General features: G+C 48.4%; 1 protein-coding gene across 4 annotated transcripts in view; it reads left to right on the forward strand.

Annotated features, from left to right (window-relative positions):
- Positions 1-15,561, forward strand: part of Tenm4 (teneurin transmembrane protein 4) — a 652,091-nt gene that overhangs the window by 201,429 nt on the left and 435,101 nt on the right. For all 4 annotated transcript variants that reach the window (XM_050154435.1, XM_050154436.1, XM_050154432.1 and 1 more), the window contains exon 3: positions 7,688-7,786. Coding sequence is in view for 2 of the 4 variants with exons in the window: in XM_050154432.1 (XP_050010389.1) it covers positions 7,777-7,786 (10 nt within the window). In the remaining 2 variants the exon portion in view is untranslated. The remainder of the gene's footprint in view (positions 1-7,687; positions 7,787-15,561) is intronic.

Genomic DNA, 15,561 nt, shown 5'->3' on the forward strand with positions numbered 1-15,561 from the left:
AAAACAGCCGAGGAGAGAAGGGTTCAGCTGGCTAACAGTTGAGCATATCACCAGTGGTTCTCAGCCTTCCTAATGCCACGGCCCTTTAATACAGTTTTTTGTTTGATACCACCTCATGTCGTGGGTGAGCCCCAAACATAGGATTATTTCATTGTTATTTCATAACTATAATCCTGTGGTTATTATGAATCATAACATAAATATCTGATATGCAGGATATCTGATATGTGACCCCTGTGAACGGGTCATTTGACCCCCGCAAAAGGGTCACTACCCACAGGTTAAGAACCTCTGATTATAGTCCATTGTGTCTACCGTCCAGAAGCTGAGCGAGATAAAAACTGCTACTCAGTTTACCTCCTGAGGTTTTAGGCCTTGGGATGCTGCTGCCCACATTCCCAGTGGGTCTTTCTCCTCAATTTACCCAATGCAAAGACTCCCTCACAGACATGCCCAGAGGTCTCCATGGTGATTCCAAATTCTGCCAAGTTGACAGAAGACGAAGAGTTAGTTTCTAAGGGCTCCTGTATGGAAGCCTTAGACAGAGATGGGAGAAGCAGCAGAAATGAGTTTATTCCCAGTCCTGAAGGTAGAAAGCCCCAGGTCAAAGTGATGGCAGGGCTAGGCTTCCCTGAAGGTGCTGGAGCAGAGAAGGACCTGTTCCAAGCTTATTTACTGACTTCTGGAAATCTCTCACCTGTGATGGCCTAAGTCCCAGAGTCATATGCTGTTATCCAGTGTGCACATCTGCCACTGTGCCAGCATCACCCCTTTTCTAGGGACCCCAGTTTACAGGAATGATGTAGTTTTGTCTTGGTAAGCAATAGAAGAACCTGTCTCCCACTGAGGGTTTGGATTCAAGCTTATCTGCTGTGGAGGACACATAGTTGACCTTCTCCCTAACAGGCCCCGGCAAAGCACCTTTTCTTAGTCATTTCAGACACACACACACACACACACACACACAAACACAAACACACACGCGCGCATGGAGGTCAGATTTGAGCAACAAACCGATGGAAGTCCCCCAGTTTAAACCATGTCAGAGCTGATGTGAACCACTCCTGTGTAAGCATGGGAACCCCCAGGGAGAAGACTGAATAAAAAAACCTGACTCCTAGCCCCAGACAAGCAAACGGCAATCAGGATGGCACACATATCCTCCCCACAACATATCCGGGGGTGGCTGGGTTTGCCCACAGGGGCCCTACATAAAAGCCCCCTTCACTCCCTCACAAATAAGGACATCCAGCTAAAAATTCATAGGGCTGAGAACTACATACGTATTTAGGAAAATATATATGCACCTACAGTGTGTTGTGTATGTAACAACACTTAAATAAGAAAGAAGCCTTTATTTCATCCTGTATGCATTGTAAGGGTATATGCTTACCCTAAAACATGCCATCATGCCAAAGGGCTCCCGAGCTGCTCTTCAAGGCCGGCTGCAAAGAGAAAATCAGATAGGAGAAAAGGTGAGCACAGGGCTCTCACCTGGATCCCAAGCAGGACAACCCAGATTTGCCCCAGCTCCTGCCTTGCGCTTTGGAGAAGGTGCCTTTCTGGGTTTGAGGCAGTCTCTGTTGGTGAGTTTGTATATGGCTGTGTGTGTCTACTCTCTGATCTGAGGACGTAACCACCAGCAACTGCAGTCATCATAATAAAAATGAGAGCATCAGCTTCGCTCGGTCTAGGGAGACAAGCTCCAAAGGTCGAAACTGCAAGTGAACTCAGGCATGCGGTATGTCTTCTCTTCTCCTGTTGCCTTGAAATTTTAATGGTTTTGTTTTTCTCCAGAGACAGAGGAAGGGATGGGAGTTAACCTTTACTGAGCGTTCATCCTGGTGCCACACTGGGCTGGGCTGCACCCACATGCTTAGATGAGTGTTTGGATGCTCCATGCTTCCCTGTTAGGCCTTGTTGGCTCGCTTATCTCTCAATCTGGTCTGCTTCTGGGCAGAGAGCTGGGAAAATTGGCAATATTAAGATGTTATCAAATAGGCTGGCACTCGTAATTGGTTTGGATTAGAAACCAGAGCTCTCAGCAAAGCAACAAGGTGAAATATTCTGAGCTAATGATTTATACAATAACAAGATGGTTTTCTGGGGGATTGCGTGTGTTCTGGAAGGTGAAAGACCCTCTTCAAAATAAGTTTGTGAGTGGAAATCTCACACGAGCTGAAGATTTTGAGACTTGGTTGGCTCTCGGAAATAAGGCAGCTGATGTGGAAAGAGGAGGCACGAATGGGCTAGGGATTCAGAAATGGTGCCCATTGCCAAGGAGCTACAGGAAAGAAAGATGCAAAGTCAAATATCTGCAGGAGTCTAGTCATGAAGATGATATCAAGAGTATGAAAATATTGATATGGTCTCAGAACATCTTTGCTCCCCACATTCATTTCTTCAGCTGGGGAGAAGCTCAGTTAGCCTGAGGTCATGGCCATGATGATCAAACACCCAACAAAAGCAACTCCAGGAAGGAAGGGCTTGTTTTGGCTTACAGTCTGAGGGTACAGTCCATCCTGGAGGCAGGAGCTTGAAGCACCCTGACACATTGTATCGAGTGCCAGAAAGGGGAGAGGCGAAGGCTGGTGCTCAACTTGTTTTCTCCCTTGTATTTAGTCTGGGACCCCTGTCCATGGCATGGCACTGCCCACAATTAAGGTGGGTTTAGTCTGGGACCCCAGCCCATGGCATTGCATTGCCCACAACTAGGGTGGGTTTAGTCTTGGCCCCCAGCCCATGGCATGGCACTGCCCACAATTAAGATGGGTTTTCCTACATGAATTAATTCATTATAGAAGCTCCCTATATGCCTAAGGAATTGTCTCCTAGGTCATTCTAGATCCTGTCTGACTGATAATTAACATTCCCCACTCTGGCTTCTTCTCTGAGGAGCTAGCATGCTCCGAGCATTGTGTTTTAAAAGACAAAAAAGCACACACTGGTACCGGAGGCAGGAGGACTGTTATGGGCTCGAGGCAAGGCCAGTCTCGGCAATAGACTTTCTTTAAAAACAAAATAAAGTAATAAACAGAAGGAGTGATTTCACCACATGTTACCATAGGTGTGCTAAGGAACTGGTGGTTATTCTGTGCCGTTCATTGTTCTCATCTCCTTTAATGAGAAGCCATAAGAAGGCGAGAGATTGGCTCCAAGCCAGGGAGCTAGTGATGCTCCAGGTAAGCTCAGAGATGAGCTCCCTGTTCAGGGAAGGCTGCCTGGAGGACTCTTCATGCAGTTGGAACATCTGCTAAACTCAGTGTCCCTCTGACAGAAATACCCGAGAAAGACAGTGAAGGAAGAACAGACTCACTTTGTCTCATAGTTCCGAAGTTTTAGACCAACACCAGGGAGATCCATTGCTTTGGGCTAAAATAGTGGGCTCCTCTATGGGCAAAGATGCCCTGGACCCCTCAAGTATTCTGACGCACACCCAGGTCTCTGTGTGCACAACAAACAGTACGTGGGGTTTTGGAGTCCACTGCTCTGGTGATCTCAGCTTTGGGTGAAAATGCAGGACGAGAGTGAGCACTGCTTGGCTGAGAGGAGGGCGGGTTCCCTCGGTTCCCTCCCACTTTGTGAAGAATGACACAAAGGGACCGAGGAGCGTTTCACCTCCTTCGTCTGTGGTCCTTTAGGGGAGACACTAACTAACAGAAGCCATGGACTTTCTGTCAGGATGACCCAGGAGGTGACAGAGCCATAAACATCCTGGGGGTACACAGGGTGTGACGCGCAAGCAGAAGCAGGTGTATCACTAGGTAGACATGCTCTGTGCAGAATCCCACGTGCTTCTAAGCACACTTGCAAGGGAATAGACAGGGTTGCGAGCGAGCGTGTCTCCACTGGTTCCTGGCTGAGGATTAGGGGCAAGCAGTCTAGGGCCCCGCATAGCTTCCCTTCCTTGTCAGCAAGTCAGAAAGGATAATGCTTGCCTCCTGCAATTATTTATAAGGATCAAGGAGATCAAAATACCTACAGCCAGCCAAGTGCCTAGCCTAGAGCCAGGAGCTTCCTGCCCTGGTTGCGTCCTCTTCAGACTCTTCACCTGTCTAGAGAAGATCTCCAGTAAAACCACTCCTCTTCTTAAAAGCTCTCCTTGCCTTCCTTTTGCTAAGCAACACTGCAATCTGACTTGGCCTTCGGGACCCTGCACGCTGACACTCTTGTGTCCTGGCTTGTAATATGTGTGTGTTATCCTGTACATAGCCACCCTGTGGGATAAGTTCATGTGTTTGCCATTTTTTTCTCCTCCTATACTTTTACTCCATTACTCAGAGAACCCCTCCCAATCCCTACCCTGTATCCCTCAGTGTGAGCTCTGCTAAGCCCTTCCTGGTTTGTCAGCCGAGAAGACCCCTCCACCCTGCCTTTGCCTAGGGTTTATCCGTACCTCCTAGGAAACTTCAGGGACATCCTAGATTTTGTGGCCAAACCTTATTTTCTTTGCCCGTAAAGTGCCTGTAAAGTCAGGATTTTGTCCTCACTGTATCCACCCAGCATCAGACTCATCGTATGAATAAGTGAAGGATGAATGAATGAATGAATGAATGAATGAATGAAATGAACGAATGAAGGCATCCTTTCCTTACTAGTCTTCTCTTCAATGGAATGTTAGAACTTTTTCAGCCACCCGTATGTGCTGGTTGCTTTTGTCGACTGGGTACAAGCCTGCCATATCTGGGAAGAGAGAATCTTACTGAGAAAATGCGTCCCTAAGACCAGCTTCAAGGCAAGTCTGTGGGGTAGAATTTTGATTATTGATTGATGCGAGAGGGTGCAGATCAGCAGATCACCGCGGGCAGTTCCACCTATGGGAAGGTGAGCCTGAGTTTGTTGTTTGTTCGTTTGTATACGAGATGAGCAGGTCATGAGGAGTAATCCAGTAACCAGACCTCCTTAGCTCCTTAGTCTCTGCCTCATTTCCTGCCTCCAGGTTGCCTTCCTGCTCTGGTTTCCTTCATGGCAGACAAGAACCTGTAAATGGAAACAAACCCTCTCCTCCCCAAGTTGCTTTTGTTCATGGCGCTTATCACAGCCATAGAAAGCAAACTAGAACACCGTGAATATTTTGGTTTTTATGTGCAGTCATTGTGATGACTTCCTGGAGGTTGTGTGAAAGAGGAGGAATGTGGGGCTGAGAACTGGAAAGGAAGTGGCAGATAAGGTGATTCATCCCGAGGCCTCAGCCATGACAGAGGCAGGAAAGGGGCAGACGTGGCCCAGGCGCACAGCTCTCGCCTGTAGCTTGTGTGGGTTACGGCGGAATCTTAAAACCCAGACGTATTGTCCACCCAAATCAGTGGACATGCCTAGGACCTCACGGGATCGTTGGGCACAAGCCCAGCAGATGTAGATCTTAAAAGCCACAGATCTTCTGGGATAGGTCCAGACACAGACACCGGGCATGCTTTATCTCACCCATGGGTGGAGCGGAACAAGGCAGGCTCCTGCTCTCTTTGAAGCCTCAGGGGATGACATTCTCTTGAATAAGGCCGTGTAAATAGGAATTAAATCTTTGCAGGCTGGTTAGAGTCATCCAGGAAGAGGGAACCGCAGTTGAGGACCTGCCGCCATCAGATCAGCTTAGGAGCGTGTCTGCGGAGCAATGTCTGTGTGAGCGATTGATGTAGGGGTGTCTGTCCCGCTGTGAGCTGTGATCAGTGCTATCGCTGGGCTGGATCAAAAAGCAGGCTGAGCAAGCCGCGATGGCTTCTGCTTCAGTTCCTGCTTTCAGTTTCCTGGCCTGAGTTCATGCCTTGGCTTCCCTCAGTATTAGACTGTAAGCCCTAGGATGAAATAAATCTTTGCCTCCCCACGTTGCTTTTGGTCATTGTGGTTGTCACAGCAATAGAAAGCAATGACAAAGTCCCAGAGTCAATTGAGGGGCATAGAATGAGAGTCATACCCTGACTTAACATATTAGCTTTTATCCTCATTGGTGTGTGTGTGTGTGTGTATGTGTGTGTATGTGTTTGTATGATGGTGTTCATATGTGTGCAGGTGGTCGGCCTTGGGTGTTCCTTCTCAACTGCTTTCCATATTTTTGTTTGAGTCAGAGTCTCTCTCTGTCTCGTCTCTCTGTCTCTCTCTCTGTCTCTCTCTCTGTCTCTCTCTCTGTCTCTCTCTCTGTCTCTGTCTCTCTCTCTCTCTCTCTCTCTCTCTCTCTCTCTCTTTCTCCTAGAACTTCTCAGCTAGTTGGCTAGGCTAGTTACCAGTCTGTTTCCCGGGATTTCCCTGCCTGCCTCCCTTCCCACAGCTGCTAGGATTACAGATGCGTGCTACCAGGCCTGGTTTTGTGTATAGATTCTGCAGATCCAAACTTAGGTCTTGGGCTGGGCCATCTCCCCAGCCTTGTATTTTGACTTAGAAGATCTTTTTCAGTTTTTCTCCAGACTCTTTAGTTCATGAGGTCGGTAGAGCTTGAACCTGGGGAGTAGGTGAGAGGCATTTGGGCAGAGTCTGGAAATGCTCCTGGCTGCTAGCTAGTCTCTGTTTGGAATAATTAGAATTCACAGGAAAGAAATATCGGAGATACCGGGAGAGTTGGCAAATTTTCACACTTACAAGATTTTTGTTTTTAATGGGAATTACCAGTAATTCCTCACCTTATAAGAGACAATAATGACTTCTTAGCAGGGTTCCTAAGTATATTTGGCAAATATGTATTCAGGGAACTTCTCAAATAATGGCTTGAGAACAAAACTCAGATACGTTAAGTGCCTTTGCCTGCAGGATCTTTCTGCAGAGGACATCTGGAGGTATCTGTTATGTTGCACGGACCTGCAACTTTTGAGAATCTGTGTTCAGATTCCAGTTTTTTTTTTTTTTTTTTTTTGTGATCACCAAAGGCAAATGACGTAAAGCCCCTCCCTCCCTTTCTTTTAAATGGGATGGAAGTTCTTACATTCATGTGACATTTATTGGGTAAAGACACTAGTGGTACTGATTAAGCAGACTCATAGCTGTTGAATTCTAGGCCAAAAAGAAGTTCCCATGTTGCCCAGTTCAGAGCTTTCTGCTTTCCAATGAAGAAACTGAGGCCGAGAAAGAAACATGATTTGACAAAGGTTGTCATAGCGAGACGGCCAGTACAGAGTTCTTTCCTGGGACAGCCCCTGCCCAAGTGACTCTGAGACTCTATCTGGTTCATCCCAGCCAAGAAGATACACTTCCTAAGCCAGATGCCGGGGCTCGGAGAGCCAAGGTGCTTCCCTTATTTTCCTGCCACTGTTGGGAGTGCCCCAAAGCTGCAGCCTCATGCTGTGTGCCTTCCACCCCATCACAGACAGGACCAATCGTCTCTGTCTACCAGGCAGTTGCTGTTGCTCTTGGGCTTCAAGCCCTACACTGGCACCTGGGTTGCAGAGCCTCGCTATTTAGCCACTGTCCTGGTGGGCTGAGTGTACAGGAAGACATCCATGCAGGAAATGACTGAAAGACAACGTTAGCACACTCACAGAAAGAGAAGTGCAGTCCAGGGGATGGCTCTCCTGAGCGCCATGGCTATGAAGATGGCGTCTTCATTCAAGGTCCTTGGGGTTTGGAACTCCGCTTGCTTTGCTTCGTGGCCATGGGACCAGGATAAACCCCATGTTCATAAAGGGTGCTGGGGAGGGAACTGTAAGAAAGCTGGGGACCAGTTGTGCTGTCCCTTAATCCACTCTGTTCTCTTCCTCAACAGAAAGCACATTGCCCTGTCCTCTGGGATCTGATGGCCTTGGAGAGGGGGCTGCAGGGCCTGCGGACACCAACTCTTCCCAAAGTGCTGACATGGAGCCAGGTCAGATACTGTCATCTCTCATTTTCTGTCATCACTTGCGAGTCTGAGGTTTAGTGAGAAATGCATTTTAAAATAGGGAAATGCAGTGAACTTAAGAAGAGGACAAGAGGCAAAGGCTGCTGGGAGTTGTAGTGCCTGTCTTAAGAAGAGGACAAGAGGCAAAGGCTGCTGGGAACTGTAGTTCCTAGTGTATTTGCCCGGTGAGGAGGTGGTAGAACTACTGCTAGGCTGGGCTTGGGGGAACCTTCATATTTCACCCTGCAAGCCCTACAGCGTGGTGAAAAGGGCCGTGTAAGTGGGGTTGGGCATCCAACATGAACGTGATGGTGCTGCTGGCAGCGAGTAGGTACCGGTCAGGCCGGCCCAGGACAACTAAAGCTACGGCGAACTGGAATTTATTCTCACGTCCAGTAGACCAGGGTGCAAGTCGTACAGCTAGGTGAAGACAGAGGTGTGGTTGAGCAAGAGAGGAGAACAGTAAGGGGGGGGGGTTGTCAGGAGGGGTCCAAGAGGCTCTCCGGAAGGTTCTCTTTATATTGCCACGAAGCACGGCCACACACAATGGGTAGAAATTGCCGCGCCGTGATGATAAAATCGGGCTGGATGGGGAAAGCTGCTTGAGGGCAGGTGGCGAGCTGAGGGAGTGTGGGCCCACAGTCGGGCAGCTTCGTACACGGAAACGGAGCCCAGTGAAGAAGGCTGCAGAGGTGGAAATGGGGGCAGGGGAGTAAGCTCTTCATTGGAGATACACTGCATACCCACTTATACTAAGTTTGGATTCTTATTCTCTGAGCAGTCCCATAAGGCAAAATATGGGCTCTATTGGATGCCATAATGAATCCGCTCCAGGATCCCAGTGGATAAACAGACCGAGTTCTTACAATGAAGGCCAGTGCCATCTGTAGACAGCCCTGGAACACATAGCTCCCTTGGGGCCCTGCTCTAGTGCACACAGTTGGAAGATGTTGGCTGGACTTTGGATCAGAAGTGACATACCCAGCTTACTGGGTATCTCAGACTCTGCTTGACCTCCAAGGTCCTGGGGTCAGTGGGAAGGAGATGAATGAGCGAGCCGTAACCCTCTTCCCTAGATTAGAAATTTGCTCCATCTCACAGTCCAGCAATCGGGAGACTTGGAGGCAGTCGCCATATTGTCCACAGACTGCCGGAATACAGAATGCTGTGGCTCAGGTGTTGCATAACCTCTGTTTGAAACATCCATGTGGCTAATCAACAAAGACATATGGAACAGTTGTCATGGTCCTGGGAATGACAAAACCAGAGGTGGCTGGAGCATATATAACTGCACAGGATCGCAAATGTTCTGCCTTGGACAGATGGCTCTCCGAGAGCTTCCCAAAGCTTTAGCCTTTGTCTGTAAGGACAAAATGAGATCACACATACAGAGGCTCGATTCACACATGGCACTTAACTCGCATTGCCCCATGAGTCAGTTTTCACGGCCCCACATTTAAGATAAGAAAACCGAGTGCAGCTGAGCCAGGTAAGAGGAGAACGCACGTGTTCATCAGCCCCATCTGAGGCTTCTGTACAATAATGAACTGTCCCAGAAGAACAGTAATGGAATCTCCCCCATCCCTCTAAACTCTAGAAATGTGGACCCTGGTCTCCCTAGATGTCTTCTCAATGAGGGTTTTTCCTTCCCTGCTTCCTCAACATGCCCAATATGGCTTGCTGCACTTTGGAGGCACCACCTTCATCCCTGGCAGAGGGAGACTCATTCCTATTATGTGGCCACCCACAGAGCCGGGCCTGGAACAAGGCGTGTTGAGGTCATCTATACCAAGGGAGGGAAGAAAGGCATGGTGCAAAAATATTTCGTTGAAGCATCTGAATCTGGCAGGGTGGGGGCCACACATAGAGCTTGACGTCAGCAAGTCCTTGACGCAGGAACACTTCCCCTTGTCCCTCCAGCTCCGTCACCCGTCATCCCATCACTGCGCTCAGTGCTGTGTTTACACTGACAGATCTCCGTACTTTTCTTGTCCCTGTGACCTCCTCTGTCTGTGCACTGACCCAAATACTCTTGGCCCTGGATTCTGGCGGTAACCTGCCCACCAGACCGGTGTCCTTCTTTGTCTAGCCCAAAGGCATCTGTCACTGTACCTCTCAAATCATATCACTCACCTGCCAAGCCCTCCTATGGCTGTCTACCTCACAATGACAAAATAAATAAATAAATAAATAAATAAATAAATAAAACCTATAAAGGCCCTCCTGTCACCTACCAGTCTTGCTATCTAGTCCCTGGGTCCCCTTTCCATCCAGGAATCTAAGCTGTGACTAAGTCAATCACCTCTTCCAGGTTCACGGAACCCTAGAAATGCCCCTGCTTTGGAGCATTGAGCATGGGCCTTCCCCCAGCCTTTGGGAAGAACTCTTCTGGCCTAGGGAACAGCAGCAAGCAGAAGTAAAAGTCATTGTCCTTGTGAGCTGTCTCGGGCAGCATGAGATGCCCCTCGTGGAAGCATGTCAACTGTCCCAGTGGCTGCAGAGGCCAAAGGGTTGTCACTGAATGTGTGAGGAGCATAGCCTTCCTCATCCAACCACACTATGGGAAAGACCATTCCTCCCAGCCCAGGTCCTTCTGGGAACATTTCTGTCCAGATATTGTGTTAGCTAGTGCAAGATTGTTCGTTCATCCCCAGACATCTCTTGTTAGTATCTAATGTCCAGGGAGCAGGTACCGCCTTCTTTATAGTTCCCTGCATTGTTCCCATGCCTGGAATGATGCCTAGCACATGGCAGATAGTAAAGACAGAGTGAATGCATGAATGAGCAAGTAGTTGATCAACCATCTCTGCTGTTGCTCACTTCCCTGCCAGTCCCAATGCTGAGCTCCCAACTCTTCTGCCCTCCACAATTCTCTCTGCTCACCCAGGAGGCTGAAGTCCCTGGGACACATCGCCCAAGTACTGTCCCCTCCAGCGTCCAGAGCTCCAGGGCTTTCAAAGGCAGGAAACAGATCCCTTTGAGACTTCCGCACCAGGAGGACCCTGTTACTGTTCACTGACCTCAATAGGGGGGAACAGAACTTTTCCTTCAGCTTAAGCAGAGGGCTCCTTGGCTCCTCCTCCTTTTCATGTCCTCTTTGCTTGAAGTCAGGCATCGGGAAGACCTGGTTTTCAGCCAGGCCTCCTCCTGCCTACCACCTGCCTCAGAGATCAGGAAGAGGCAGCAAATGAAATTCAGAGCGAAACTAAATCTGGAGGTGTTGGCAAACGCCACGGAGGAGGGACACAGAACTTCAAAGGATCTCTCTGGGAGGACAGGGGAGCCGAGGATGGAAACAGCCAACTTGGACAGCACATGCAAGGGTGACCCGCGTCAACCTTTTTATCCCTGGGGGTGTCACTTTGTGTAGATCAGAGACCTTTTCATGGATGGACCTCTCATTCATGCCTTTTCAGTCCAGTGACAGACGAAGAATTCGAGTAGGTTCACAGTTAATTAATCAAGTAGCCAAGACGAGAAGCATCTAATACTTCCAGTCAAGGTAGAGTTAGGGGGGACAATGGGACAAGAAAGGGGTGTGCAGGAGAGGGGCTGCGGGCTGGTGTCTTGAGGACGGCCATGACTGTGTGATAAGTGAATGAGGCCTTGAACCTCATGAGCTTCAGAGAGTAGTGATGGTGGCTGGCGTGTAGGGGCTCGTTCGTTCTGTTATTGGCACTTAGGACTTCACACCAGGGGTCCCACTGGATGCTTCTCCCTGGGTCATCCCTTCACGCCTCAAAGGGTGGTTTCGTAAAGCCCAGGTGAAAAGCGAGGCTTCTGAAGCGCGGGGATGATGATGTCTTTACAAACGATCCTGGCACAGTGGCGCCGCACACACGAGAGCAGAAAAGCAGGGCCTTCCCCAGGCGCAAACGTGACCTCGGGACAAATGGCGGCCCTGTCTCTAAAAGCCAAAACTGAACTTTCAGAAGAAAGCGAATGTGTAAACATGCATTGTGTGGTGGTCTGGCACCTACAAGGGAAGAGAGGAATACAGTAGACGAAATGGATTTCAAAAGTCTTAAGTTTCATGCTTCAGCGGACCGGCGCAAGGCAACTCCAAATAGGACATGGTATTTTGCCAGTCGTATATCTGATAAGGGACTTATATCTACAATATATAAAGAACACAACTCAGTGATAATATGGTAAACATATTTTTAAAATGAGCCAAGAGTTTGAAGTAGGTTTATTCAGAGAAAATGCAGAGGCAGTCTACATACATGTAAAAAGTTATTTAATATCCATGGCCACCAGGGGAATGCGGATCAGAGGCGCAGAATTGCTTCTGCGGCCCAGTCTTTCTCATACCAAAGCCTCCGTATCATAGCTCCACAAGTCTGGGAAAGAGGCTACCATGGGGAGAGAAGGTTGCTGTGCCATTGAAGGCTTTCACAGGGAGATAAAAAAAAAACCGCCCTGGAGGGTATGAAGGAAAGGTCTGGCTGCATCCCAACCTCAAGCAGCAAGCGTCCTGTTTTCAGGGCCTCGTCCTCGTCAGTATTATTGACGTCCCCAGAGGGAGGGGCTTTTGTTTACACAGTCTGTACATGACGAGATCGTGTTTATATATTTGTCATATTAATATTTAACAGTTAAAAATGTTAAATTGGTATGTATAATTTATTCAAGATAAAACACCAAGCTGTAATATCAGCATCAAAAACAAATTTCTGTGAAAATAAAAAGCAGAGCTGGCTAGGAAGGCCTCACTTCACAGGGTGGAAGATTCCTTTCATGGTTGACTCACCGGAAGGTGTCCTTGCTCTGCCTCCAGTCTGGAGGATTCACCGGCATCCATGAGGGAGAGGGAAGGAAAATGAGAATAGGACATTTGTGGGAAAAAGTTTGAACTCATAGGTGGTCTAAGAGGTGTTGGGAACCCTCAGGGATCCCTGCGTTTGTACGTTGAAAATGGCACACAGGTGTGGCGGTGCATGTTTTTAATCCCAGCACTTGGGAGGCAAAGGCAGGTGAAGTTCTGTGAGTTCAAGGCCAGCCTGGTCTACATAGTGAGCCCTAGAACAGCCAGGGCTCTGTAGAGAGACACTGTTTCAGAGAGAGAGACAGAGAGAGAGAGAGAGAGAGACAGAGAGACAGAGAGACAGAGAGAGACAGAGAGAGACAGACAGACAGACAGACAGACAGAGAGAGACAGAGAGAGAGAGCCTTCAAGCAGCAACGAGAGGAGGGAAGCAGGTGTCTGAGCACTGCCCAGAATTTCTCATGCTCCTAGCAGAACAGCCACTGGGAGACTCCATCCGACAGATAGGAGAATCAGGGCTCTCTTCCCTATGACCCCTTAGTCTGTCTAGTAAATGTCTGCTAGTCTACAGACTGCCAGGTAAATGGCAGAGCTGGGATTCAAGCCCAGAACTCCAGCAAGCCTGCCTAGGATGCTGATGACCGCGTTAACCACTCACCCATCTGACCTAAGTTAGCATCCCTAGTTTGGACCTGAGTATTGATCGCTACATATTGCTTTTTGGAATAAACAACAACAACAAAACAAACAAAAAGCATGGACCTGGATTGGGGCGATGGTTCAATGGACAAAATCAAGTGCTGTGTCAACATTGGGATCTGGATTTACCACCGACTGAAAAAGTCAGATGCGAGGTGTGCACCTCTAACCTCAGTACTGTGGGGGGCAGGAACAGGAAGATTGTTGGGACTGATTGGTTGACAGTCTAGCTCAAAGTTCAGTGAGAAACCCTATTCCAAGGGAATAAAATTGGGCACTGGGTAGCTTATTTTGGCTTCCTTTCGTGGGCCTGTGCATACCAAATACACGCGCTCCATAAGCACACAGACTACACATATATACTGCCTCCCCGTCCCTATAATCATATCTTTCCAAGCATATTTTTTTAACTCATGGAAAGATGAATGGAAACACTAAAAAAAATGCTTCTTTTTCCAAATTTTGGTATATACTATGGCAGATTCCACAGATGGCAGCCAGTCTCCACTTTGGCACGGACTTCTCTTCCATAAACAGTACCGCAGTTAAGATGTAAACCCAAGTTACTATCTATTAGAGGTACTAACTAGTGACTCTGACATACTCAGCTGGCCAGATCCTATCAGAGATGTCCATCTTGGTTGGTGACTGGAACGAAGGAAGTCAGAGGGAGTAGGGTATGAGGTCAGTTTGGAAAAATAATCCTAACTTGGACACCCCGTTCTTGTGTGGATATATATATATATACATATACATACATACATACATACATACATACATACATACATGGACAAATCAGTCCTAGGAGGCTAAGAATGCGCTGTCACGTGTAGCGCCGATGATGTCAGCTATCAAGGGTGATGTACCTTTAAGTGAACTCTTGCGATGTGTCACACCTGTGGTAGAACACGGCGTGAGCTTCACCTCCAGCACAAAGCTTATATTTTTGCGCAAGTATGACATAGGACTTTTTCTATTTTTAAGCTGTGACTCAGAGAAAAATCTTGCCCAGGAAGGCGTAGCTGTGACATGGTGAATTCAGTGCCGTTTGTTTTGTCCTTTAGCCATGGCGCTGCGAGGAAATGGTGAGTGTGGCCTCAGAGAGCGCTAGGCTGTCGCACTGAGGTGGAGTCCTCGGAGGCCAGCAGTGGTCATGCTAACCTCACATAGGTTTCAGGCTTTCTTCTCAGGCTCTGTCCGTCTTCCCTGGCTGCATCTTCCTGCACTGAGTCTGTACCTCCATATTCGCTTAGAGACTTGGGGTGTCCACTACCTCCCGATGCCTACATCATCTTCCAACAGCGGCCTCTCTAATTAATACCATCGGACAAGCAAAACCCATGTTTAGGCTGAGACAGAGCGAATGGTTGATCTGAATAGAAATCCCAACAGTACCGCTGACTGAGCCTGAAGCCCACAGTTATATTTGCCCAAATGGAACCTCCTCTGGCTCTGGCATCTCATATTTTTGACAGGTAACGACTAGGGAGACATTGCCAGAACCTTCTGTAGAAATCTGCCTAATGCTAAGGCCTGGCAGGGTTAGTGTTAAAAGACTTGAGTCCAGCCGGTACTATGGATTTGGCTCCGTAGGTTCCGAACCCTTTCATACCATCCTTCATGTCAACCTTAGTTAACTCTCCTGCTTCCCCAGAGTGTGATGCACAGTGGGAGGTGTGTGTGTGTGTGCGTGTGCGTGTGCGTGTGCGTGTGTGCGTTTAAAGTGATCACAGAGCCATTCAGCCGCTTGCAAGCTGAATGCCTAATTTATTTCCAAAGGGAAGATGGGTGTCATTATCCTTGGTGCTTCAATCACCAAATCACAAGGCCTGCTTCCTGTTGCTAATTGCACCTTCATTCATGTACTTCCCTGCCCAGTTTGCCAAAGCAGCCGAGGCAGGAGTCAAACCGCCCATCTCCAGGACTTTGGACCTCTTCGACTGTATTGCCTTGACTCACGCACCGTGAAAGGAACACGTTTAGATATTGTCCACCTCCCATTGCTTTCCCGAAAGTTCCCCTGGTGGAAAAGAACAACAAGTCGATCAAAGGCTCAGAGTCCTCCTCCGCTTCTTTGGATAGTAACCGCAGTGGAAAATCCACACGTGCAGAAGTGCTCCAGGGGGGAGAGGAGCCGTTTGTTGAGGGCCCGCGGGATGTCAACCACCGCACTGTGCATTTCACAGCGCATTTAACCCTCAGGGCTACCGGGAGAGGTAAACACTGTGAGTTCTGATTCACAGACGGGGCCGTGGAACCTCAGAGAGGGTCAGTGACTTAAAGTCATATAGCA

The sequence above is a fragment of the Alexandromys fortis genome, unplaced genomic scaffold (assembly GCF_014885135.2).
Source record: "Alexandromys fortis isolate MF-2015 unplaced genomic scaffold, M_Fortis_MF-2015_v1.1 scaffold_77, whole genome shotgun sequence".
Classification (NCBI taxonomy): domain Eukaryota; kingdom Metazoa; phylum Chordata; class Mammalia; order Rodentia; family Cricetidae; genus Alexandromys; species Alexandromys fortis.